The sequence below is a fragment of the Rhodnius prolixus genome, unplaced genomic scaffold, assembly GCF_049639745.1.
Source record: "Rhodnius prolixus isolate KJV_2025 unplaced genomic scaffold, Rpr scaffold_13, whole genome shotgun sequence".
NCBI classification, from domain to species: Eukaryota; Metazoa; Arthropoda; class Insecta; order Hemiptera; family Reduviidae; genus Rhodnius; species Rhodnius prolixus.
In genome coordinates this window covers 3,091,043-3,117,948 of record NW_027411583.1, presented here as the reverse complement: position 1 = coordinate 3,117,948, position 26,906 = coordinate 3,091,043, and the positions used below count along the sequence as shown (strand labels likewise).

The following is a 26,906-nucleotide window of genomic DNA, read 5'->3' as shown; positions in this document are numbered from 1 at the left end:
TTTATTTTATTTCTTACTACTTGGGATAAGAATAAATTTGAAATGGACCCTAAATTGGAGATTTTATCCCTAGTAAAATGGAAAGCGATTTTTTTTTTGTTAAACCTCCCCTTCTCGGGAGTAAGGCTTTACAATGTTGGTTGGAGGGTGCGTAAGGATAAAGGAGAAAGAGATCCTGTATCCTGGCAGGAATCTGATATTGACGTGGGCGATCTCCAAACTCATTTCGAATCTTCCCCTTCCTTTTAATTCCGTCAGTTCACTGTTTCTCCCCTAAGTATTTATCTACAAGACAGACAATTGGTTAGCAGCTTGTTCTGGAAATAATTAGCTCCTGCCATTCTTCAAATTGAAATTAGTTTTGACAATTAGTCAGTCTGGTAGTATCGGTTATTTGAGCTTATTTGAATACGGTGTGGTTTCAATGTGGGGTACAATAACTGGATCTTCATGATTTTTAATTAACCAAATTAGAAATTAGTGGGAGAGGATAAGCTGCAGTTTACGGACGACAGTTTACGGTTGTTATCAAGATGGCCTTGCATACATGATGTGGGGCTCACAGTTTACTTGGAATAAAGCTTAGAGGTCAATAAAGTTCAAAATGCAGTTAGTACACGGTATTTAAGACAGCTCTTCTTTAACTTTGATGGAAATGGAAAACTGGAACCTGGATTACCAGCAATTGGGACTTCAGGATTGGCTGTCCAAAAAACAAAACTGTAAGAAGAAAGCAAAAGTCTAATTAGTAAACTCAGTACTTTGGAGTAAAAGGAAAATACTGCGGCGAATTTGCGGCCCAGTACGCGTTGGAAAGGAATGGAGGTCTCGAAAGAATCAGGAGCTGTATGCGCTGTATAAAGAAATAGATGTGGTGAAATTTATGAAGTTGACTAGACTTCAGTGGGCTGGACATGTGGATGAGGGACCAGGACATCCCCCCAAAAAAATGGAGATGAATGAGCATCTCCATGGAGCCAGGAGAGTGGGGAGGCCGAAGCTACGCTGGACGGACGGTGTTGCTGGTGATGTGAGGACGATATTGAGAAGATCGCCAACTGAACAGAACAGAACTGATTGCCGCAAACTGGTTGAGAAGGCCAAGACTCAGCAATGAGTTGTAGAAAAACAAAGATGTTGCCAGTAAAGTTACATTTAATAACCCTGGATCTTGTTCTCCAACTGCACCTTCTATTTCTTAAGGAACCTCTAAAGAAGAAAAACAGCGTAAAAAAAGAAAAGGTCAACATGTAACCCACACTTCACCTAAACCATTTCATCTAGGCCTACCAAATAGTAAATAGATAGGGGTTTGAATATTTAAAAATACAAACAAAACCCCAATAAATCGAACTTTGACCTCCACTTAATCTCTATAAAGTGGATCAAGTTTAATTCCCTTAAAGTTAAGTCAGGCTAAGATAAATTTCGCTTTGACCGCTCACGTGTTCCCACAGACACATATACATATATATAAAGGGATAGAAAGATACACCATCTACTTTAAACTTTTATAGCTAAGTGGTGAAATAGCATTCTCTGGTCCATAATTAATGTAAACCAATAAAAAAAGAATATTAAATTGCTTTTTACGACTTTTTATGTGTGTTAGTGTTTATTTAGATGAAGATATATATATCTGTCCTCTTTATTATTATTATTTTTTTTTTATCTCAACAGATCATACGATAAAATGTACATATTTGGATCGTAGTATTCTTTGTAGCCCATTTTTAAGTAGTTCTCACATCATTTAGATGATTTTTTACAGAAATTAAGATAATCTAAATTTCTTTCTTTACAAAAATAAAGTAACATAGAAAGTGCAAAATTTTTTTTTTGGGGTAATAAATGATTTAGAAAGATCATATTTTGGGGAAGACAGGGAAGAAAAAAAAGCATTAGGTTCAGCACATTGAAAAATGTATTCAAACATAGGCCTGGAATGGCGGCCCACATTTTGTGTAGGAGCTACATTTATTTCTTTTACTCCATTACATTTTTTCTCATTCTTATCTTTGCACCTCCTACTATTGGTAAACTAAAACTGTTATTTTTGTAAAGGAGAGAACGGGCAAAGCAGGTAATAAACAAGAGTGCCTAGAATTTTCTGTCTTATCTAGGAAGTGCATCATCGATCTTTGTTTAATTGACCAAAAGTAGCCCCACTTCACAAATACCCAATATGACTTTCACATTGTAATTAAAGAGACTCGAAAAGTTCAAACAAAAAAAGGACCTAATCCGATAAATACATTGAGAAATCCAAAAAAATGTAAAATTTAACCCTGTATTAGCTGTAGTGAGGTAATCTAATTAGTGAATCTATATAATCTACAGAGAATCTGGTGGCTTATTATTTTATAATAATAGAATTAACTTAATTGTAATAATGTTTGCCTTTTGTACTCTTATATCCCTTTTGTTCTCTTATAAAAGCTCCCTTTGTGCTTTACATTTTATTTAAAGCACAAGAATTGTATTTTTGCGTTCTATTTTATTTTTAGCCTTGTTTCAATTAGTTAAATAAGTATGAAAAAACACCTTTGAAAATATTTCCTTATTAGCTGTTCATTATTTTTAGTGACTGATTCATAGTTTCAATAGGATGAAAAAATAAATGCCATTTCAGTCGTGATACATTTATTCTGCCGAGCTTTCCACCTAGGGACTAGGTCATCTTCAGGGCTAGTTTACAAAGTATTATTTTTACATTACAGGGTTGAACAGACAGGACAGAAGACACACCAACCCTGTAATGTAAAATATTACTTTGTAAACTAGCCCTGATGGTATTCCGTAACTGGAGGGCGGCTGCGCAGGACAGAGACGCCTGGCGGGCACGTATTGAGAAGGCCAAGACTCTTCATGAGTTGTAGCGCCATTTAAGAAAGAGAGAAGAAACTAGCCCTGAAGATGGACTAGTCCCTAGGTCGAAAGCTCGGCAGAATAAATGTATCACGACTGAAAACTGGCATTTATTTTTTTCATCATATTTCCTTATTGGTTATTGAAAATTAAGACTCCAAAAATGATTGATTTAAATCTTCAATTTCAAGATATTAAGGCATTTTTTTTGCTGAGACCTATTGCAATATCGCCTCCAAGTAGAGCCTTGAAGAATCTATAGTATTCCAAAGCTTTTTGTCTTTTTGTTGTTCAATCTTCGTGTTTAATTTCATTTAGACAATAAATAGAAATATTAGGGGGACCGAAAAGTAATCAAAATTTTGTTTTCAGGCGAAAAACATTTATTTATTAAAGAAATCTTAAGTGCTAATCAACAAAATAATTTCCTTCATTTTCTAACACTTTTTGCCAGCGAAAAGGCAATTGTTCGATTCCCTTTTTAAAAAAGTCCTTCGATTTTTCATTGAAGAACTTTTCCAAGTGCGTTTTCACTTTTCCAACATTGGTAAATTTTTAACGGCGCTCGATCAACGGCGTACCATCAGCGCGTCTCTTTTGTCTGGGTATGAAGCTGATCCATTTTTGCGACGAATTGTAACTGGAGATGAGAAGTGGGTGCTATACAACAACCCTGCACGAAAAAGACAATGGCTTTCTCCCGGAAAAGCACCTGTTCCGACACCTCGACCGTCACTAACGATAAAGAAGGTCCTTGTGTGTGTGTGTGGTGGGATTTTTCTGGAATCATACACTATAAATTGCTTGAACCTGGCCAGATCGTTACAGCGACAGTGTATTGTGAACAACTCGAGCGAATGAAACAAGAGCTCATAAGAAAACGCTCTGTTTTGGTCAATAACAAAAAAAAAGGATCCTTCAACACGATAACGCGAGGCCTCACGCAGCAAAAAGAACACAGGAAAAAATAAGGGAGCTTGGGTTAGAACTTTTACCCCATCAACCTTATTCACCAGATCTCGCGCCGTCGGATTATCACCTTTTCAGATCGTTAGAGCATACATTAAGAGGTAAAAAATTTACCAATGTTGGAAAAGTGAAAACGCACTTGGAAAAGTTCTTCAATGAAAAATCGAAGGACTTTTTTAAAAAAGGAATCGAACAATTGCCTTTTCGTTGGCAAAAAGTGTTAGAAAATGAAGGAAATTATTTTGTTGATTAGCACTTAAGATTTCTTTAATAAATAAATGTTTTTCGCCTGAAAACAAAATTTTGATTACTTTTCGGTCCCCCTAATATTTCGAAGTAGAAAAAAAGAAAAAAATAAAAAGTCACACAGATATAGAAACAAAATTATATTAACTAGGGAGGTATTCAGTGGGTGAATTGATAGTACCATTAACAACACACAGAAGAATGGTGTGGGAGATCATTGTTGACCCGGATTGTGCAATTATGGCGTCAAGAAAAAAAAAGAAGAAAAAAAAGAGGGCTGCTACTCATGCCGGTACGAGATGAGGCAATAATAATGGTTTATTAGCGGTCGCGACAGGGGGGCCCCTAATTCCCTCTCCTAAGCCACCACGCAAGAGGTAAGATAGTGTGACCGGCTGTGACGATGCAGACCACCGACGACGAATCACGGCCTAGACCGTGATACCTCCAGGACCTGTGCCACCACTAGCCAGTGTATACTGGTTTACCGATTTACCGGTTAACCTATAAATTGACGAAAAAAACGTTCGGTAAACATATCGGTCAATTTCAAAAATTTACCCCTGAATTCTCGGTAAATGAAAAATCCATACTAGAAAATTTTATGTTGAAAATATTGTTGTGTTCATAGATATTTAAAAGGGCTAATTGAAAATAAAAAGACCTGTCCGTCCGCCATTAGCATTTTTAATGCTACTTTTTTTCTGAAAAACAAACTATAGTTTAGAATTTTTTAACTATTTTTTCCCTTCGTAGGTAAACTTAAACTTAACTGTTTTATTTCGACAAAATTCTTCAATCAAATCAAAATAACCCACATTATAATTCAAATATAACATATTGATAGATAGATAGATAAATTTCTGTATTTGATGTAAATTTACGTATTACAGGGGTTCTGAAGTGTACAATAATTTTAAATAACCACTTGTTGCAAAGTAATAAAATAAATTAAAGAAAATTAAAGATTTCTGTGTAAACCAAAAGATAATAATAATCATACTGATGTAAATTAAACATTTTAGCTACAATAAATTCTATTTCTTTATTCGTTTCTTACAAATGATCTTAGTTTTAAAGATTCTATAACATAATGGTAGATCTTATTTAGGCGATCATATGTGTTTACTTTTAGAATATTGATTAATTGGGACTCTTTTTGGTGAAACTCTCCCAGGTAGTGTCTTCTCAGCGGTGAATTCAGCGGACAGACAAAGAAACAGTTGCACCCAGGGTTTCAATTCTATTTAGATTGCACATTCCACCAGTCCTGGGCATCACTAGGGGTGCAGTTCGTGAGGCTCTCAGAGAAAGTACTGGGTGATGCTTCCTGGGGTCAACACAGCAAGAGGGTTATTCACTTTGTTTGCAAACAAAGAACCAAAAGTGACTCTAGGTTTGGACAGGAATCAGATCACTCTGATTACAGGGCCTATTCACAGGGCACGGAAGGTTAAGAAAGCACCTGTACAAGGTAGAGCTTATTAGCGCGGAACTGTTGTGCAGATTGTGGTCAGGAAGAGGAAGAAACGGCCTCTCACCTGTTATTCGATTGCGTTGCAATCGAGAGACTGCGCTGCGATATCTTTGGTACCTTGAGACCAAAGGAGATTATAGCGCAGAAGGAACTGGTAGGGAAAGCCCTCAACCTTCTTAGAAGGGGAGGTTTCATCTTCTAGACTTAAGGGAAGGCACAATAAGCCTCTGGTGGCTGCGGTGACGTGGGGCATGGGTTCCGTCCCGCCATTCAAATCTAATCTAGAATGCACATCGTGCAGAGCAGTGTTGGTGTCTATGTGGTAATAACCATTTCTAGACCTGATTCTCAGTGCAATTGCAACTCGATACTCGAATTTTAGCTGACCACCCTGAGTTTGTCTAATATATTCTTCATTAAGACCCAATAAACTGATATCTCTCTCTCTATACAAGCGACTATAGCCAGAATGAACAGCCTCTATCGACATCGAGCGAAAGAACATGATTAGACCATTTTTCAATCAAATATGGTACTCTCCGTTTTATGCACTTCCCAATATCGCAATGAACGAAGTTAGATTACAGCCAATAACAGCAAGCCATTGCTGCAATTGGGTGAACCAATTCCACTCGACTTAGTTATCCGCTAACATATTGGTAACCAATGGTAAAACGTAAAATAAATCTAAAAAAATGGTTTTTGCATAATTTCATCCTTCATTAAATACTTATGGGGGAAAAAATAGTTAAAAAATTCTATAATACATTTTTGAGACGGATACATTCGCAATAAAAGTCGGTAAATTTACAATCCCTAGTCACCTTCACCCGAAAATATATACTCCTTTTTTTCACTTTAGACTCTCTCTCTGTTGGTTTAACCAATTCTCTTGTAGGCGTTACATCCAAGAGGAGAGAACAGAGATGAGGAGAAACTGAGATAAAGAAATAAAAACTACAGAACAACCAAACTAAAAAAAACCTGGAGGGGAAAGAGGAACTCCGTCAGCATCTTTCCCCCCACCATAGGTAGAAAAACGCCCTCAGAGAATAAACCTAATTACTGTTTATCCATTTCTATTAAAAGGGACAGTGGATGGAAGGGCCTGCATTCCTTACTGCAGCATCTTCTACCTTTTAAAACCACCTTCTTCTATCTTTTAGAAAAGGTTTTTTACCTTCTCATCCTCAAGCTTCCACACGCGCTCCATCTACACATAAGCGCACATATTCACAGCCCATCCTATGTCTTGCCTAATAAAAGCAACGATATTATCTTCTTGGCCCAGTTTGAGCCTCATTTATTTCATTCTTAATAATTTAACCTAATAAATTTTAACGTGTAAAAAATTAATATACAAGGTAGTTGGACGTTAAGCCCCGCCAGAAAAATAGGCGATTACTTTTCAATTAATATACAAATAATTTTCATTACACCTTTAATAAGAAAATTATTCAATCAAAAGATACAAGCTTTATTAGCAAATATTTTACGATATTTAAGATAATTTATTATTCAGTACTTTTTACATTTATTTAAAGTACTTCCCACTAAAATGGATTTTAAATTTTTTCTGGTTGAAACAAGGTTTTTCTCATTACGAAAGTGCTACTCCAGTATTTACTATAAGCATCTAAATCTTACGAATAGCGAGGCATAGTGGAACGTTTTGGGCCCAATAAAAAACCGATGTGTCATTAAAATTTTGTATATATTAGATGATATGTGTCAATAACTTCTACTAAATTTTTCGGATGGTTTTTCTTGTATTTTGGTGACTTTTTAAAGTGAAAATGTTTTATTTATATATGTGCGTGTGTAAGAGCATTTTGAAATGAACAACCAGGATGCGGTTGTAAAGTTTTGGAACTGTTCTTCCTCAATGGAAACTCGTCCAAACTACTTACAGCTTTATTTTTTGGCTGAATTTTAAAACCTAGTCGAAATTAAATTTGATCCTAGGAAAGGAAACTTTAAGCTCTACTACTACTGCAGTTTTAATGCTTGGATAACATTAAACACTGACATGTTTCAAGAATTTCTTAAAATGACGAAAGATCCAAAATTCTCTCTGGACAACAGAAGACTGATTTATACTTCTATTTTGAAACCCATCTAGGTGGGCGTACAGAATAGAGCTGTGGGGTTCAACCAAACGCTCCAATCACCAAAGGATTCAATCTCTTCAATTTAAAATACTACGAACTATTGTACACGCTCCATTTTATGTCTCCCAACCTGGACTATACACACTGACCTTAACATTCCTTTTGGCACATAAGTTGCTAATAACAAGATACAGAAAACTCCACTTCAACCAGCAATCTCATATAAATCCTCTAGCTCAAAATCTTTCTTTAAGAACCCTTCCTGACTACCCGGACAAGACGCGTTAAGAGACAGTCTGGCCTCGTGATCTCCTCTCAAGTGAAAAGAGTAACTAACAATCTAATGTTTTGGAGTGTTACCACTGGGTAACTTCTCCACTCGTTTGCTTCATTTGTTACTGTTATTATTGTTACTTCTAGCGCCAACGAGCTAATTGTAGCACAAATAAACGCCCCTCAAAAAATTATATATATATTCCCTGGGATTTATTGTTAATTATTATAGGAAAAATATTTTCTAATTTTTGTTTACTAAGTTTTCCTCCGTAGGAATTTATTAAATTGTCGAATTTTGCAATAAAAAAATTATCATACAAATATCAAAAATAAATCTTTTTCTTTATCTTTATTATGTGATACTGATTAAAATATTGATTATTTAATTGGAAAATAAATATGACACTGAGCATGTGATCAGTAAGTTTGATTAACCATTTTGGAAGGTTATGCATATGGCTGCCGGTAACTGAAGTGAGACCCTTAAAGATCCTTTCTCTAACTGCAATTATGTCCAAAACTACAACCGTTCTGGAACATAGTATTTCTGGTGAAGTTAATTTCATCAAACCAGGCATTCTAGTGGAGCTTAATTGTGGTTTAGCACTATTAGAAAACTTCATTGCAATGATGATGTTCTTCTATTCATTGGAACACCCTGGGATTGGTCATCTCGCTTCTTGATTTGTTCAGATTCAAGTTTGTGTGATTTTTAAGGTAGTATTTTAATTGTAAATATACATATTTTTTAACACACGGAATTGGAACTGGGAAAAAGTTTTGTATAAAAATGGCGTAATTAGAATTCCCTATTTAAAAATGGTTTTAATTATTTAATTTTTAAAATTATTAATTGTTAAATGTCCGGTTAAAGAAAAAAAATATATCAAAATAAAAAGCATAAAGTAAAATATTTCCTCTTTTCTGTCAGACCATTGCTGCGAAAAACTTACAAAAATGTACACTAGAATGCGCTAGGTATCAGGTTTTCATATGGAAGTTAAACTCATAATTCGCTTAGAATAGGTTATAAAACTGTTAACGACTTTAGTGATTTTAGTTAAGTTTTAAGTTTTATTTTCTATTTGACTGGTTAATAATGTAATCTCGTACCATTAAACTTGACTGAAGAGAGATTTTTTCTTGGTGTAACAGTCAGTGAGAGCTACCAAATATGTAAAGTAAGCCAAGAAGTATTAGGATACAAAAAAAGAAGTGGTTAAACCTTCTATAAACAAATGACAGACCCTTTATAGGAGAAAAAGGTTTTTTCAGGTATCTAAAACTGCTGTTAAATTAAATTATCTTTACACATGGAATGTCCAGTGTTCATTCAAGGACATTCCCTTTTTTCGAAGTGTTTTTTTTTTGTAATTCTCAACTACTCGTGTCTAGTCAGATTAATTTAAGCCCATAAATCAAGAGTGTAAATACCATGAAGCAATTTATTCCCAAGAAGTAAATATATTCTCAAGTCAACCCTTTCTCCTTTGGGGGAAAAAAAACAAAAACACTAGAGATTTTTTGAGACTAAACAATCTTGAAGCTACTGAACAGTAACACCAGAGACAATACAGGATCTGTTTAATGTCTATTAGAATACCCATTAGTACCATGTCTTTTTTTTTTTTTCCTCAACTATTTACAAACAAATCTCTCACACATTCCCTAAGGACAAGGCTGGCAGATGGGCGCCTAGACAAGATTAAGTCCATAAGTTTGTGATTGCGTAGAAAATGTATATCAACCTTTGTTTGACTATTACTATAAATGAACTCAATACTTAAGTAATAGCATTTAAATGAATGGTATTTAATTTGGCAGTTGGTTAAAACAAAACAAAAAACTGAAGAAAACGCTAATTTGTGGTACTGTAAACAACAATGTAAACAAACATCAACAAAACAAACCTTTAAAGCTTACAGAAAATGTTATTGTTTGTAGACTGATCTTATTGTCTTTTGTGTATTAAGAATTGCTGTTAGAAGATTCATTTAAAAGATATAAAAAAAAAAGACGAAACCATTAAATTACTATCTGAAGTATAGTAAAATTGGGAAGGCATTCGCAAGTGTCGCAATAACCTCCTTAAATGCAACCTACTCTTGCTCAATAATAAATTATTTCTCTTAAAGGGTTGCATTATTTATAACGAACTAACACATCACGTCATTAAACATGGAATTTTTTTTAAGTTGAAAGTTTTGAGAAAATATCATCCATTAAAAAATATTCGCTCTAGAAATATAATTTTATTTTAGACACCCATCGCTACCTCACTAGGAGATCGAGCACTGATGTCTACAACTAAGTTTTAACTCTTGACCTACAAAGTGGTACTTAATGGTGCTTGTGCTTGGAACTTGTCTTAAAGCTCCACTTCCCAGTTATATTAAAGTGGAGTTCTTCATATTATTCTTTTGATTTATTATTGTATTAATTTTGTTTTTTATTTAGTGGCCATGATTTCTTTATTCGAATTATTTTTATATATTTTATTTATTTAATTAAAATCTTCATAAGGATTTATATTTTGCCTTGATGAATTGGTGAATATAATTTTAATTACCTACTTATATAATTTTTTGTATTTTGTTGCAGACGGGTTGGTAACAGTGTGTGGAAATGGACCCTGCTGTACAGAGAGTATGCAGCAACAAATCAGTTACCATAGTAAGAAACAATTCGAAACTGCTCTTTCACACACATTGGGATCTCTAAGTACGCTTCTACAAAACAGAGCACATAAATATGATGGTATGTATAACTGTATTAGATTATTTAGCTATTAAAATTGAACTTTTTTATTAGAAGTGACAAGACTGTAAATTATACAGGCACAGTATTTGGGAGAGAATCCGACTGTAACCCCCCTTTTTTTGCCTTTAATTGAACATTTCCTGAAAAAAATATTTCGAATAATCATTGTAGATCGATGTGAGTAGTATTTATAAGTAGTTTCGAAAAAATAGTTGAAGTCATTATCGAGAAAATACAAAAAAGTTAAAATTCATTCAGTTAAGCTGTACTATTTCGTTAGAGTTTGATCGCTAGGTTACAGTCAGGTCTTCTCCAACGACCAAATCGAAATATGAAGTTCCATTTTGATGCAATTTTTCGTCTTTGGGTTATTTTATTATAACCCCATACAAAGAACCATTTTCCCTAACTCGGAAAACCTTAAAATGGTCAAAAAAACCGGTGAAAAACTTGTCACCCGGCTGGATGTGAGGATCTGCTCTTGAGGAAGTTATCCTATTTTAGGGGCGCCAGATAACCGTAGCTATCCGAGAACGGTAGTCAAGTTCGAAATAAATATTCACTTCAGATGGGATAACTCTGTGATGTGAAAGGTGGGTCCTACAATAGAAAAACGTAGACAAAAGGGAAGGTAAAATTAAACACTTTTTACATTAAAATTAAAAGAAACAAACACTTTTATTAAACGAGAGGAAAAACTAAATGAAAACAACTGGAAATAGAAAACCGAAATAAACTTTAAATCAATAATTCTTATTATAATAGTAACACTTAAAATTAAATAAAAACTAAATTTTTTTTTTTTTTTTTTTTTTTTTTTTTTTTTTTTTTTTTTTTGGCGCATCAACAGCTGAGGTCATTAGCGCCCGGAGCTTTTTCCAGTGCACTGCCGGCCTCCGGACAGTGTTCTCTCGTTACAGGCAACACTGTCCATCACCGGACAGTGAGCTGTAAGAAGCTCCTAGGAAGAGAAAATCTAAGGGTCAGCTGCTGGATTCGAACCCGGGACCTCCGCGTGGGAGTCCAGTATGCTAACCTCATAGCTAATCCCTTCCCTAAACTAAATAAACTTAATAAAATAATTTTTAAGCCAATGCGCCAATAAAGTTGTAATAAAACATAGCCAACTAGTGCAGCGTATGCCATCTAGCGGATATTTCGGGTACCAACTCAAGTTCAATAATTAAACAAAAAAAACAATGGAGAATATCTCCACAGTCTCTCATTAATCGTTAAAAATTTATAAATTTAATTAAAAATTGATTACGATGGGATTAATCTTTTAATGTAGACAAATTGATTGATTTTATTTTAGTTTGATAAAGCACTGATGAATAAAGAGTAGTTATTCCCCGGTTTGATAAAGCTAATCTCTCTTCCCCTAGCCAATTACCAATTTATAGACTTTAGATTAAGAGTATGAGTGATAGATCCATGAAAAGAGGAAACTGGACAGGATTGCTTCTATTTAAAGAGGGGATTATTGCCTTACCATTTAATTTGGAACCCTCCATTGTTTTGTATTAGTTTGGAGCACGCTTCTCCAAGTCTAAAATGTGTATGTATATGCTTTGGACAACAAACACTAAACAATTCTGTTCGTCTCTTTTCTTTTTTGTCTGCCCTAATGTAAACACTAACAAACATAATTCTCTTCTTCTTCACCAGTTGTTAGTGTGTCGAGAATAATTTGTTTCTTAGAAAAATAATCTAGATTGCGTGCTTTGTGTCAGTTTGGGAGTTGTTGTCGATATTAGGTTAATTCATATTTGTCCTTGTAAATAGGCCATCCTAGGGCCTCTTACCAGGAGGGAAGCCATGCATTTAACGATTTCAGCCCAATTTCTTTTTAGGTGAATGTATATAAAAAAGTGATAGTCTCTTGTCCGACCGTTCATTCCAATTGGCCCCTGAACCCAGAAAATAAAAAGTCTTGTTTTTATTTTCGCTATTAACGCATCTTTTCTCTATCATAAAACGACAGCAATAATAATAATGCTCTGAAAACCCTCTTTAAATGGCAAAAACAACTTGACATTGTTACAGTTTTGTGATTATTGTATTAAAAATTGTAATATCTTATTTTTCTGATTGTTCATATCATTTTATAATTGAAGATTCAATCGAGTCAGTTAGTTCAAACATTTACGGAGAATTGAGTATTATTCATCTTTGTGATTTCTATCAGTACAATAGTTGACATAGCTGGTCAAACCAGGAGTATGTTATTGTATCAACTAGCTTCGTGTCGAGGTTGGTAATAAATAAAGGACCAAGTCGGGGAGAGTTCTACCTTTCTTATCACAATCACTGATTAGAGCTATCTTTTATTAATTGGACCGTTTATTTTGAAAGTGGTGTAAGTCCACTTTTCTGTTATTTCGAGAAAATTGAAGGTTAACATACCTTACAAGCACTTTTAACCAACTTGATGACTCACGATACTTATATAAGACCATCTTACAAGCACTTTTAACCAACTTGATGACTCACGAGACTTATATAAGACCATCTTACAAGCACTTTTAACCAACTTGATGACTCACGAGACTTATATAAGACCATCTTACAAGCACTTTTAACCAACTTGATGACTCACGAGACTTATATAAGACCATCTTACAAGCACTTTTAACCAACTTGATGACTCACGAGACTTATATAAGACCATCTTACAAGCACTTTTAACCAACTTGATGACTCACGAGACTTATATAAGACCGTCTTACAAGCACTTTTAACCAACTTGATGACTCACGAGACTTATATAAGACCATCTTACAAGCACTTTTAACCAACTTGATGACTACGAGACTTATATAAGACCACCTTACAAGCACTTTTAACCAACTTGATGACACGAGACTTATATAAGACCATCTTACAAGCACTTTTAACCAACTTGATGACTCTCGAGACTTATATAAGACCATCTTACAAGCACTTTTAACCAACTTGATGACTCACGAGACTTATATAAGACCGTCTTACAAGCACTTTTAACCAACTTGATGACTCACAAGACAAAAAAGGACTACCTTACACACTTTTAACTAAGTAGGTGTCTCAAAAGACTTAATAGGACCACCTTACGCCCACTTCTAACCATGTTGGTGACTCTCTGGACTAATACAGGACCACCTTGGAGTCACCAGCATGGTTATGTGTGTAAGGTGGTCTTATATAAGTCTAGAGAGTCACCAACATATTTAAATGTAAGTGTAATGTGGTCCAACTAAGTCTAGATAGTCACCAACAAGTTAAATGTGAGTTTTGGATAGTCCTATATAAGTCACCAACGTGGTTAAATGTGAGTGGTCAAATACATGTCTTGAGAGACACTAACATGATTAAATGGACCGTTTATTTTGAAAGTGGTGTAAGTCCATTTTCTGTTATTTCGAGAAAATTAAAGGTTAACATATCTGTTAATTATAAAATTTAGACAAATTATATGAAGTCTGGCAATGTTTCTACTGTTTTATCAATATGTAATTTGGTTATATAAATTTGTCTTAGGCGTATTTTACTGAACTGATGTATACTTACGGGCTGCAAATGGACTTACACCACTTTCAAAATTAAACAATTGTAAAAATCGTTTAATTTCAATTTTGAAAAATCAAATAATAATATACTAATTTATAATAATATTTCATGTTAATAAATAATAATATACTTCATATTAATCCACTTTTGTTTACAAATAATAGTGACACGACATAAAATAGAAGTAATATTTTTAATTTTAGACGCTAATTACATTGTTAAAATTACAAGATATTGTTATTATTTAATACAAAACAAATATAAAATAACAGGCTACTGATCGGCAACCATCTGCTAAGCCTACCTCTGTTAATTGGACTTACACAATTATAATCAATGATTATGCAATTTCATTTACCGACCAATTTTAAATTGTACAAAACATGGGAATTTTTAAAAAAATTAAACACGGACTAGTTATACATAAAAAATTAACATAAAATTAAGCATGAATTAAGTGATATCTCATTTTTTTCAAAAATGGACTTACACCACTTTCAAAATAAACGATCCAATTATCTTTACCAGAATTTGCCAGATTTTTTTTTTTTTTTTAATTTTTAATACGTATCTTATTGTGGAAGCGATAGGCACAGATCTATTAGTTCTCCATTCTTATAGGGGATAACTTTTTTCTGCAATAAAAACTAAGGAAATGGGATGTATGTTTAAATTATTTTACGATGAATAAAAGGCCCATTAAAATTAATGTAAAATAGCCAAAATAAAACACAATTTAAAACTAGAACTGTTTCCGAAATCCAGGGCGCCTGTTAGGCCCCTCTTACCCGTGTCCAATCTTTTTTTTGAAGTACCTTCATCAAAAAAAATTATTTTTTTTCAATCGGTGACCATGTCTTGTAAGTCCCCTTAACAAGTACTGCTATTATCTCACATTTTCTGTGCTAACTTTTCACCAGATTATCGATCTATGTTTTGTTGTCACAAAAAGAGGTCACTGAAGCTTGATGATGATCGAGGGCGATATGTAACCATCACTTGTAGGGTGATGATGGCACTGCCAAGTGGCGATCAGTATTTATATCCTTCATCAATCTTCCTCAATTTTTTACCTGCAAAAATTTAAATGCTTACTAACTTTTAATTTACGCTACTTAAAAGCATCTTGACATCTTTGAAATTTATTGGGAAAAATTGGGATAGAATGGAGTAGACATGACTGGATTAGGTTTAGATATTTTGAGATGTGGTGCATTGCTGGGAACTTATTGTCGTTCGCAGAATCAGAATCTGAAGTTATATTTATTTATTATGTTATGTTACTTAAATTGTAAAAATAACTTATTATTTTTCTACATTTTCAAATCTAGGATGAATAAAGTATATACTCGTATATGTATATAACCACTCTATGATGGTGTAAACCAGAACCACATCTTAAAAAAACACGCAATCATTAATTAAATTTATTTATAGCGTACCGTACGTGTCTTATCTTGTTTCTGAGTTAGAACTTACATTTTAAATGAGACTGTTCCAATGAGAGCAATAAAATGCAACTTTATAAATAATATTTAGAAATACTTTTATTAAAATTTAAAATTCTTATTATAATGGTTACACTTAAAATTAAATGAAAACTATATATAATAAATAAAATAAACTCAATCAGAAATAATTGTATAGCAAATGTGCCTGTAAAGTTGTAATAAAACTGCCAACTAGTACAGCCTATGCCATCTAGCGGATATTTCGGGTACCAACTCAAGTTCAATAATTAAACAAAAAGCAATGGAGTTAAAAAATATCTCCACAGTCTCTCATTAACCGTTAAAAATCTATAAATTTAATTAAAAATTGATTACAATTTCACACATTCGTTTTAAACAAACATTTTAATTTAAATTTTAAAAGTAATCTAATGTGAAGGACGAATGAGTTGATTTTTTACGTTAATATCAGGCTCGAATTTAGACAAAAACAGCAGTTCGGTAACATGTAAACGATTTCTGTTCTTAGGTAGCAGCGTTGCCCCAGCACAAAAATCCACGTTCACACAAATACGACGAAAGGGAATGCTATCAAAAAATCGTTGAACGAAATCGACCTTAATCCAGAGTACAGTTGCGGGATTGGTTTTTGTAGCCAAAATTTGATTTTAGTTTAAAATATTTAGATAAACACAAATCAGCCATTGCCACTTCAAACTGCTTCAACAACCCCAATTTTCTCTGGGCTCTTTACCGCCCTCCTGTAAACCTCCATCGCCCAAAAGGGGGAGTTATCGCCCACTTTAAATTTTAACTGACTATGCTTGGTACTATTTCCTTTTTAATATATTTTTGTTTATATAAATCTTCGCACATAATTGATTGTAATTCGCTTAAATAATTGATACAGTGTTCACTCTAGATTAAAGTACCACGAACTGTGGTAATCTTGGTAGATTGAAAATAGTCCTATAATTTTACGGTTGGATAATTTTTTATGGTTTGACTGTCAATTGGTTCTGTTTTGCATGGCTGACCAATGCTTTCCTTATCTCTTTTGGCCTTCCCATGCAACTCAACTGATATGAATCCGAGACTGTTTATTTTTTTTATTCTAAATTCATTTGAATATTTATTTTCTTGAATTGGAGAGGTATTTTTTTTTTTTGTAATAGCTAAGATACAAAAGATGGTCATAATAACTAAAACCTGCTGTGCAAGTCAATGAATTTAGTTGAATTTCTTATTCAAAACCTCTAATAATAGCTAATTTGATTATCCCTTTTTTTTGTTGACAGTGATATTCAAGCAGATGATGATAAGCGCTAAGAGCGATTTCCATGAAATGTTTAAGAAAACCTATGGCATAATCTATGAACAAAATTCCTATGTATTCACGGATTTATTTGAAGAACTGGAAAAGTACTATACTGGTGGCCAGGTAGATCTGACAGAAGCTATGGATAACTTTTTCGTTACACTCTATCAGAAGATGTTTACTGTTTTAAATGCACAATATCATTTCACCGATTGGTATGTTTACAATTATTCTTTTTCTTTTTTCATAACTAATTTTTTTGTTTTTTGTTTTAAATGACAAAGTCAAAATAAATACTGCAAATCACACTCTAGAGATGAAATGTCCAGCATTTCTTTCTGTCTAGTCTAGATTAGGAATTACTCTAGATTCATGGCTGTCTTGAAACCCTTAAGCTATCTCTGAAGAGGTGAAATTTATTGGCAACTTTTGTTGGCAGAGCCTCCGAATTACTCTAGACATCACTTTATTTGGCTTAAACTTTTTTTTTGTACTTAAAGAATCAAAGCTAGAGAGCTTCTAGCTCGATGACCAACACCAAATACAAATATTCCGATTCAGAATTCTTCCCAGCATTAACGTAGCCCTTCCTCCTCAAACATTTCGCCCAAAACGCCTAAATATACTCCCAAAATCCGAAGTATGAGTCATAACAATCCATACAATGTCGTCGTTTCCTATTCTACCGGATGAAACTATAGGCCCATGCTAAGCATGTGTTTTAAATAAATTACCTGTTTCTGGCCTTAGATTTCCACTTAAAACACACCCATTCTTTGATGGCTGTATTTACGAGGTAATTTGCCAAGTAGTTGAGTCCTGTGAAAGCTCCTTTGCACTTACGGTTTGGAAATCGCCCAGAAATGTAAGTGTAGTTGCAAAAATATTCATCTCCCTCGCTTATCTTCCTGCTACATATTCTTCTGACTATAACATGGTGTTTTTTTTTAAAAAAGTCTCTATTCTATAATATTTCACTTCTTAATATTGGAAAATATTCTGGCGTATTGACAATGAAAAGATACTCCATGCTTTTGAGTATCAGAAAATATTTGTTCAACAACTTTTTTCTAAAATCTTAAGATTCCAACGTGACTCGTATTGGAGTTCATCCAAATGCAAGTCCACGCCCATAACCTCCCCTTTGTTCAGTGCAGTAGAAAATATATATCCATTTTTTAACTAAACATTAAACGGTACTAAGTAAATTGTATAAATCTTTTTGATTTCTGTACAGGTATTTGCAGTGTGTCAGTGAGCGAATGAAAGAACTAAGACCATTTGGCGATGTACCGGCCAAACTTACAGCACAATTAAAAAGATCCTTTGTGGCTACAAGGACATTTTCTCAGGCGCTCATTATCTCTAGCAGTGTTGTCAATAATATGCAAAAGGTATATTTAATTTTTTTAAAAATCAGACTATTTATGTTTCATTCTCAAAATGTTTCAGTTATAAAAAAATATCATATTTAAATTTCAGCTTTCAATGACACCATCTTGCATCAGAGCTGTAGCCAAGATGACCCATTGCCCAGCTTGTAGTGGACTCAAAGAAATTAAACCTTGTTCTAATTATTGTTCGAACGTCATGAAAGGTTGTCTTGCCTACCATTCACAATTAGACAGCCATTGGAATACATTCATAGGTTTGTTTCTCTCTAGATTTCCGCAGAATAAATATTTGTGGGTAATAATTAAATATTATTTTAATTAATATTTATTTTTTTTTTTTATTTTTAGATGCTACAGATGAATTGATTGGACGATTGTTGGGTCCATTCAACATTGAAGTAGTTGTTGAGCCAATTAATATCAAAATCTCTGAGGCTATTATGAACTTCCAAGAAAATGCGCAGCAGGTTTCTCAAAGGGTAAGGTTATTTATTTTTTATTGTGCTTATAATCATAAGCAATTAAGAGTAAACTATAGGCTTTCACTCGCTGTCGGGTTTCCTACAAATACTATGCTGATGATGAAGGAGACTCCATTACATTCTGCAAGAGATTCCATCATCCTTAAAACGCTTGGAAGCTAGATTTCTTTCTAATTCATAGTACTGTCCGTAAAGAAAATGTACTATCCCCTGGAATCCTCCCTTTCTTCGCATTTGAAGAAGGTGCTGATGAGAGACCTCAATCGCACTGTAGGGGGAATAATAAATAGATCTATGATGTCTTTAAGCAAGATCCTCTAAATTCTTTTAGTGGCAATAGAACTGACTTAGTGGCCCCAGCTCCACTAACTAATATTTGGTGCAAATTTGTCACCGCCCATTTTATTCTGAAACTTCTTATGAAGTTCAGTTGCAAACTGATATAATGATTTTTTTTTTTTTAATTCTTGTAGGTATTCTCTGAATGTGGTAAAGTAGAATTGGGAAAAAGAAGAAGACGAAACACTGGTGAAATACCTTTTGAGACTTTGCACTTTAATAACAATAATCACAATAAAAATAATCGAAGACAGGGTAACCAACCTGACGGTTTGGAGAAAGTTATTCGTGAGACAAGATCTAGATTGAAGGATTCAAAACATTTCTGGCAGAAATTACCATATCATATGTGCGGTACTTCGGTTGCAGAACAGCAGGACAGTTGCTGGAATGGTGAGAAAAGAGATAAGTAAGTAATTTTCTGATGCACAGTTAATTTAGCCTTGTGTTATTATTATACCTTATCTGTAACTGAATGATGTACATTAGTATTAAGTTAACTTAGGTTTATGTTGATTATCTTTCGTAAGTATAAAGTTTTTTTGTTTGTTTATTCATCAGATATGAGCCAGCAGTTGTAGGCGATGGTATGTCGAATCAACAAAACAATCCAGAAGTTGTGGTGGATGTAAATAGGCCAAATAGTCTTGTTAATGAGCAGATATATGCTTTGAAAACTATTACAAGTAAACTAAAAAGTGCTTACAAAGGAATGGATGTAGAATGGATAGATACAGGTATTAGAATTTCGCAAAAAATTATTACACTTACAAGCATGCAAAAAATGAAGGTGAAAGTTATTATCTATAGTGAGTCTCACAGCAAGATTCGCCTTTTTCTTTAGTATTTCTAACCTCTTTGCACTCCATTACTTGCCACTCTCAATGAATTGTCACAATTCGAGAGACAATTAAGAGACACAGTCAATAATTACTTGCATCCTTCATGATTTATTAACATAATTAAATTCCAATATCAGAAAGTATATTGGGCTAATCCCATCCAATTTTCATTGTTGTTTTTCTATTCGTTTTCACAAAATGAATGTTAACGAAGTACATATTAAAAAGATACCTAGTTTTATTTTTCAATTTTCGCAGTAAAACAAATGTTAACGATGCACCTGATATACAGTGCCGAACAAAAGTCTGCATACACCTTGAAAATTTGTCTTTTATCTCAGTCGGAAAGGATATCTCGCGTGGCTTCTTTGAATAATGTTTGCAATGTTACGATATGAAAATCCTTGATTATTTAATTTAACTATTAATCTGCGTTCTGACACAGGAATTTCCTTTCTTTGGTGAACCATTTTAAATAATAATAAATTCTTAACTAACTCAGATCCTCCTATATTCACGTTTCAACTAAAACTAATAAATATGTAAATATTAAGATTTACCCTAACTAGTAAGTATTATTATAATAACATATTGAATTTATCAATTCTGTATGTGGACTTTTGTTCAGGCATGAACTCCGATCTTTTTATTTATATGCAATGGGAGATGGCAGAGGTATTTTCATCTCTCATATATATATTTAGTAACAATAGTTAAAAATGTTTAAATCACATTTTTTACTCTAATAATTCTTTATTTTGAAAATTCCCGAAATATTGTGGTGTATGTAGACTTTTGTTCGGCACTGTACGTATTTTCATGAAATATTAATTAGTTTTAATAATAAATATATCATTTTAATATATGCGTTTGCTTTAATAAACCCGGCGAGTTGCTAGTTTATCAATTACCAAAAAAGATCCGTAAAAGAATTTGTGTTAGATTACAACAAAAGTTTGTTACTTTACATTTTTTTTTTTTTTTAATTCTTCAATGCTTGCTTGGATTACCTTTAAAGAGTAACTATGGCCATTTGTCTTCTTTTCTGGTGAGCTCACACATTGGTTATCCCATATTTCAATTTTCCTTCTAGTTGTTCAAAGGAAGATAACGTTTTATCAGAACATTTTGGCCCTCACCTAAGTGAAGGTGGTGTAGCTGAAAAACTAAGTATTTATTTATTGTTTTTGTGGTCTTGTTTGCACATTAACCATTATTTTTTTATGAGGGCTGGTTAAAACCAACATATTGGTATGCGCAGCTACTATTGGCTTCTAATGTCTCAATTTACCAATATGTTAGTGGAAAAAAAACTAGCCCTATCTTTTCCCAATATACAATTTGAGGAATAGCACAGCCTCTTTCCCTTCTTTCTTCATCATTACTGCAACTCTTCTACTACATTCTGCTTCGTGAAAAACTAAGTAACATGTGAAATACTCGCAAGAACCATCTCATTTTCCCTTATTTACTTTATGAATTACATTTACTTTATTTAATTTTTTTTTTTTTTTTTATTTAAAACATTCTCAGAAGAGATGTTTGACTACGGCAGTGGATCAGGCTATGGATGGACAGAACTAGGATCTGGATTATCTCCACGAGGAGGTGAACCTGAAACCAGTGTACCAGAACAATCTAGTCCCGAACCACCAGCTAGCGCTAATGAAGAAGATAACCATCTATATCCAATTCCTGATTCACCAGTAAAATCAACCTATAATTCAAGCGAAGAAAATAATGGTACTGGTGCCGCCAATCAATTACCAAATAATAGATTGCTTATATCATTCCTAATACCATTAGTTATTGTTATGTGGTATGGTTCATTTTTTTCTGACTGCATCAAGTGACATTTTTTCGTTCTGTGGTCAAATTAAAAGTGCTTAGGATTGTAATAAAAATTTTTTCTGCTCTGCCGTAAGTATCTGTAAGTGAGTAAGCAATTTAATTAACTAACTGCAATTGTACATACTACTTCACAAATTCTTTTTATAAAAATGTGTTTAACAGCTTTAAAATAAACAAATCCTACGTTAATAATCATTTCAATGAAACTTTAAATAATGGTATGAGTTTTGTTTTTAATTTTATTAACTTAGATTTGTACTTTATTTATTTAAAGTAGAAATCTAATCGTGATAATTATGTGAAAAGTACCGTCCTTTGCTTGGTCCCTACAGCGGTGGATTTACAGATGTTTACTATGAAACTTTTTAAATGTCTTATTCTTCCAGATCATGCATTTCTGCTTGAAAAAATTATACTTGTACTCTCAGATACTTATGGCAGTACATTTTTATAAATAAAATACGAATAATTAGGAAAAAAAAGTAATGTAATAAAGTTATTGTAATTTATGTGAATTTTTCTTATTTTATTTTGTTTTTATTTTTTAATTAAGAATAATAAAACGCAATCAATATTTTTATATAGTGCACCTCTTTAAAGTAAGGCTGTGCTCGACCGAATGCATTTTTGGTCATTTTTACAGATATATTTATTGAATATAATTATAATTACCAGAGAAAATAAAAAATGAATATTTATAATTTTTCTTTCCTGTGGCTGTGCCAAAAAAAAAAAAGAAAAAAAATTAGAAATTTATTCTCTGGAAAAAGAAAATCTTTTCTAATTATTTAAATCTGTCTTTTTCTTTTCTTTTTCTATTAAATAATGACACAGAAATTATATCAACTTTGTAGATATTTCAATCAAAATAAGTAAATTGAAAAAATAAATTAGAAAAGATTATTATTTTGGACTGATGATCAAAGAGTAATGTAAAAATGGTAAATGTGGGGCATTAGGAAAAAAAATAATAATGAACTTGGTTTTAGAGAAATTTTCCTGCTGCCCAGATATCATAATATAATTATTGTTATTAATTGATAAAAGAAATACATATTTATTAAAAAGAAAGAAATAACTGTGGCCTTCAAAAAATCATATAGAATTATTAAGTGATTTTTTACATTTTCACTTTATTCTGTATTTGTGAGCTTAACAACAAAAAAGAACGCTATAGTCTATTAGAGCTCTCTTATTTTTCTCTCTCTCCTTCATTTCATCTAATTTAAGATATATTTTTCATTTTCTGATTATATCTAAACTCATTTTTTTAAAGGGAGTCTGTGCCCGTTTTGTTCATTTCAAAGTTATTGTGTATAATTTATTTACCTTGTCTATTCTTATTTATTTTACATCATGTTATTATCATATTATTTTTTGCAATGTATGTATTTTGTTTTGTTTTAATTAGCTTTGAAAACATAGGCATAGTCCACATGCGAAGTCTAAAACAACAGCTTATAAAATGTTATTCAAACTTAGCACTGTCTACGAATTCTGACTGTCTGGAAAATGTTTTTTTTTAGGGACTTGACTTTAGAATTGATCTGGGCGTTCTTATCTACATTTGTTTTCTGGAAAGCTAAATATTTCTCTAAGTAGAAATGTTCGTAGGTTCTTTGCCTTTTTCTAACATTTGATTGATTAAAGTTTGCCTGTTAATTTAATTGTTAGTAAACTGTCTCTTTATTGAATAGATTCAAAACTACGTTTCAAATCTGCCATGTCATTGATATTTCATTATTAAGAAAGAAAACGTGCTTACCATTTGTACTTATTTAATTATTTTACATCAGAAATAATGTCGATTTTGGTTTCTGTTAATGGGGTAACACTGGTACCAGGTGATTACCTACACTCTTCTCCCCCTTCCAATGCCTCTTCTAATTTGAAGAACACCTCCAGTTGAACAAAATAGGAAGGTTTCTAGTGAAGGTTAAGGGTTATTTTAAACGCTTTATGAGTGAAAGTCAACAACTCAATATAAACCGTATTTAACCTTTGTATAAAATGGCGTCAAATTGAAGCAAAACTTTTCTACTGTTCTCCTCTAACACCTAAGAGACTCGAGGATAGCCCCAGAAAAAAGAGGGAGCCAGCGATTAGAAGGTAATCATCTCCTAGTCCAGTACTTTCATCCTCTAACTCTACCCATTACAAGCTATTTTCTCCTTCAACTCCTAGTAAATAACGCAGATTCTCAAGGGAAGTTCACAAAAAAAGAGTGGAAATCAGGTGTTCAGTTGGTAAGAATCCTATATACTATATATCATACATCAAATATGTACATATCTATGTAAGTCAAAATTTAATTCAATCTACGAGTTATCTGATTTCTAATCTGAATAGTAAACCATTGAGAAATAATATAATGTTCACACTTGATTGGAGATATTTTCTAGAATTTCCAAACAGCATTTTCAAAATGATATTGATGGGCAACTTTACTAATTTTTCTTATTTTATTTGCATTATTTGGAAAATTAAATTAATGTCTGGAAATTTATAGCAAGCATTTTGTTTTTACTTCCTTTTACTATTTTTAAAATTCCAAAATTAATCTTCTCATTCAGTTACATATAAAAAAAGTTTTATTAAAGAAAAATTAGAATTGTAAATTTACGGAATGTAATTTTTCGAACAAATATTTTCTCTTCCTTATCCCTTTACAAAATAAAAATATCTGTTAAAAATAAATTTGATAAAATATAAACAAAAAAGAAAAGCGTTAGTAGATTAGTTTTTTTAGTAGGAAATAAGAGTATAATTTTGTAAAAATTTATTTTTTAATGTACACTATGCTTTACTATATTTTTTTTTTTAGAAAAGAGAGAAAAAAAAATGAAATGTTAAAAATTTGTCAAAGTATGGATGGATGATAGTAAAAATCTAAACAGAAATATTTTTTGGCTAGTCGTATTTATTTAATTAAATATTAATTAATTTAATATTAAAATGAAGTGATAAAATATTTAATATTAATAAGAAATTGTCGAGGAAGTACTGATTTTCAATAATTTATAATGGTTTATTAGTTACATCTTTCTTGTTTTTTTAACTCAATTTTTTTTTTTTTACAAAATACTTTATTTAATGTTATGATTTGTGTATGAACCATGTTGAAAATGAAGTCATTGTTTTATTACAAAGATAAATGTGTGCTGCAGGAACACTTTTTGACACATAGAAAAATATTTTTGTATAAATGCAACTGTTCTGAAACAGCTAAGGTAATAAATACATTGCACCAATCACTAATTAATCACTATGTCTGAATTATTATTTTTTATTTATTTATTTATTTATTTTTTTTTTGAAGTATACAGTAATTGTATTTTTTACTTAATTTCTTGTTCTAGAATTTAAAATTAAGAAAACAAAGAGATGGATGTAATTATAAAATTTGAATGTGTGATTTAATATAAAAGTAATTAATGATGATAAATTAACAATCAATAAAAAAAATAATAATTTTGTAAATAAGTCGATTTTTTTCTAGAAATTTTCTTTTATGACTTTATGTAAAGTAACATAAATTTTTACTTAAGTTTTTTTTTGTTTTTTTAAAATTAAAACCGCGAATTTGTAAATAGTTTTAACTATGTATATTTTACCATTATTTAATAACATAAAGGCTTTTGTTTTTTAAAATACTTGAACTTTCATTTTAATTTTGTTTCCTTGCCCATATCGTGATGGGGATCTAATTTTACATAGTTTCCACTTAATATTATTTACTATTTTTCTTTCTTTCTTTAAAGATGCCAAATTTGAATCACTCTCGCAACTTCCTCAAACCACTTTTATTTATTTATTTTATGCAATATAACTTCCTTTATATTTTACTTTTTACTACCATCATCGTTTACCGATCAATTTTTCTTCAGAATGTTTTTCAACAACATCTTGTACTGTAACCTGTAACCCTCAGTAAAGAAGTTCTTGTGCTGTATATTTTGTTCTTAAAGATATAACAGAAATGAAAAATTGATAATCCGGACAGTTCTTCTCTTCTTAATCGTTTAAAGTTCTTTTGGCAGTTCATTACTTTTCTGTCTTATGGCTTAAATTTATTCTGGTGAAACCTGCGCCTAAAGAATTTTTTTTTCGGACAGCAAACCTGCGCTTAAAGCACTAGCAGCTTGTAATGTAAGGCAATGTCATCCGTTGTTTAGGTATGAAGGATGTGTACATTAAGATAATTTTTCATCGATTATTTGATTTGAATATTTGTGTAAAAAGATTTCCAAACCAGAAATAATTTTCCAAAAAGCGAAATTAAAATAGTAAAAAAGACTTAAACATTTATATGAAAATAGTAAACGATAAATTTAATTCAAATAGTAGGTTTTCCTTCAAATCTTTTCTTTACAATTTAAACTCTAATGATAGAGCTCATATGATGTTTTATTAGGAGCTTTTTTCCACATGTTTTAACAAAAATCATGTACTAAAAAATAAATAGTATCTTTCCTAACGGAATTGACTTTTGGTTGGCAATTATTCAAATTCTAATTAATTACTGTAATTTTATCATATTATATTCTTAAAGATTTGGTGCATTAATAGGAGAAAAACTAATTTTGCTAGAATCATTGTCAAATTTCATATTTAAACAAAATATTTTTTGCGATAAACCCAACGTTCGGTTTTTCCTTTTTGGACAATATGTATAGGAAGCCAACAAATAAGTGCAATGTTGTTGTTACAGCAGAACTACACAATTTTGAAGATGAATTAAAAGATATATATCGCTGCTGTAATGGTAAAATATGGAAATGTGACAAAAATGATAATCGAAGCGGAGGCGATAGTGGCACACACTACTGTAAAGGATGTTCATGCTCCTGCCGGCTTGTTAAAGAATTGGAGAAGTACACATTTTTCTTGTGTCCTAAATTTATAAAATGGTCAAAACTTATAACACTTATAATTATAGCTTTCTTTATATACATTACCTACAGTTATCTACC

General features: G+C 32.1%; 1 protein-coding gene across 6 annotated transcripts in view; it reads left to right on the top strand.

Annotated features, from left to right (window-relative positions):
* Positions 1–25,584, top strand: part of dlp (glypican dally-like) — a 326,011-nt gene extending 300,427 nt beyond the window's left edge. For 4 of the 6 annotated variants that reach the window (XM_074115927.1, XM_074115929.1, XM_074115931.1 and 1 more), the window contains 8 exons: positions 10,549–10,704; positions 17,006–17,240; positions 18,263–18,419; positions 18,508–18,673; positions 18,768–18,898; positions 19,375–19,649; positions 19,802–19,977; positions 21,616–25,584. In XM_074115927.1, coding sequence (XP_073972028.1) covers positions 10,549–10,704; positions 17,006–17,240; positions 18,263–18,419; positions 18,508–18,673; positions 18,768–18,898; positions 19,375–19,649; positions 19,802–19,977; positions 21,616–21,935 — 1,616 coding nt within the window. In that variant the 3' untranslated portion in view covers positions 21,936–25,584. Of the gene's footprint in view, positions 1–8,525; positions 8,665–8,967; positions 9,223–10,548; positions 10,705–17,005; positions 17,241–18,262; positions 18,420–18,507; positions 18,674–18,767; positions 18,899–19,374; positions 19,650–19,801; positions 19,978–21,615 lie in introns of those variants that run through there. The other 2 variants (XM_074115932.1, XM_074115930.1) reach the window with 2 other exon arrangements.
* Positions 25,585–26,906: the final 1,322 nt, after the last annotated feature.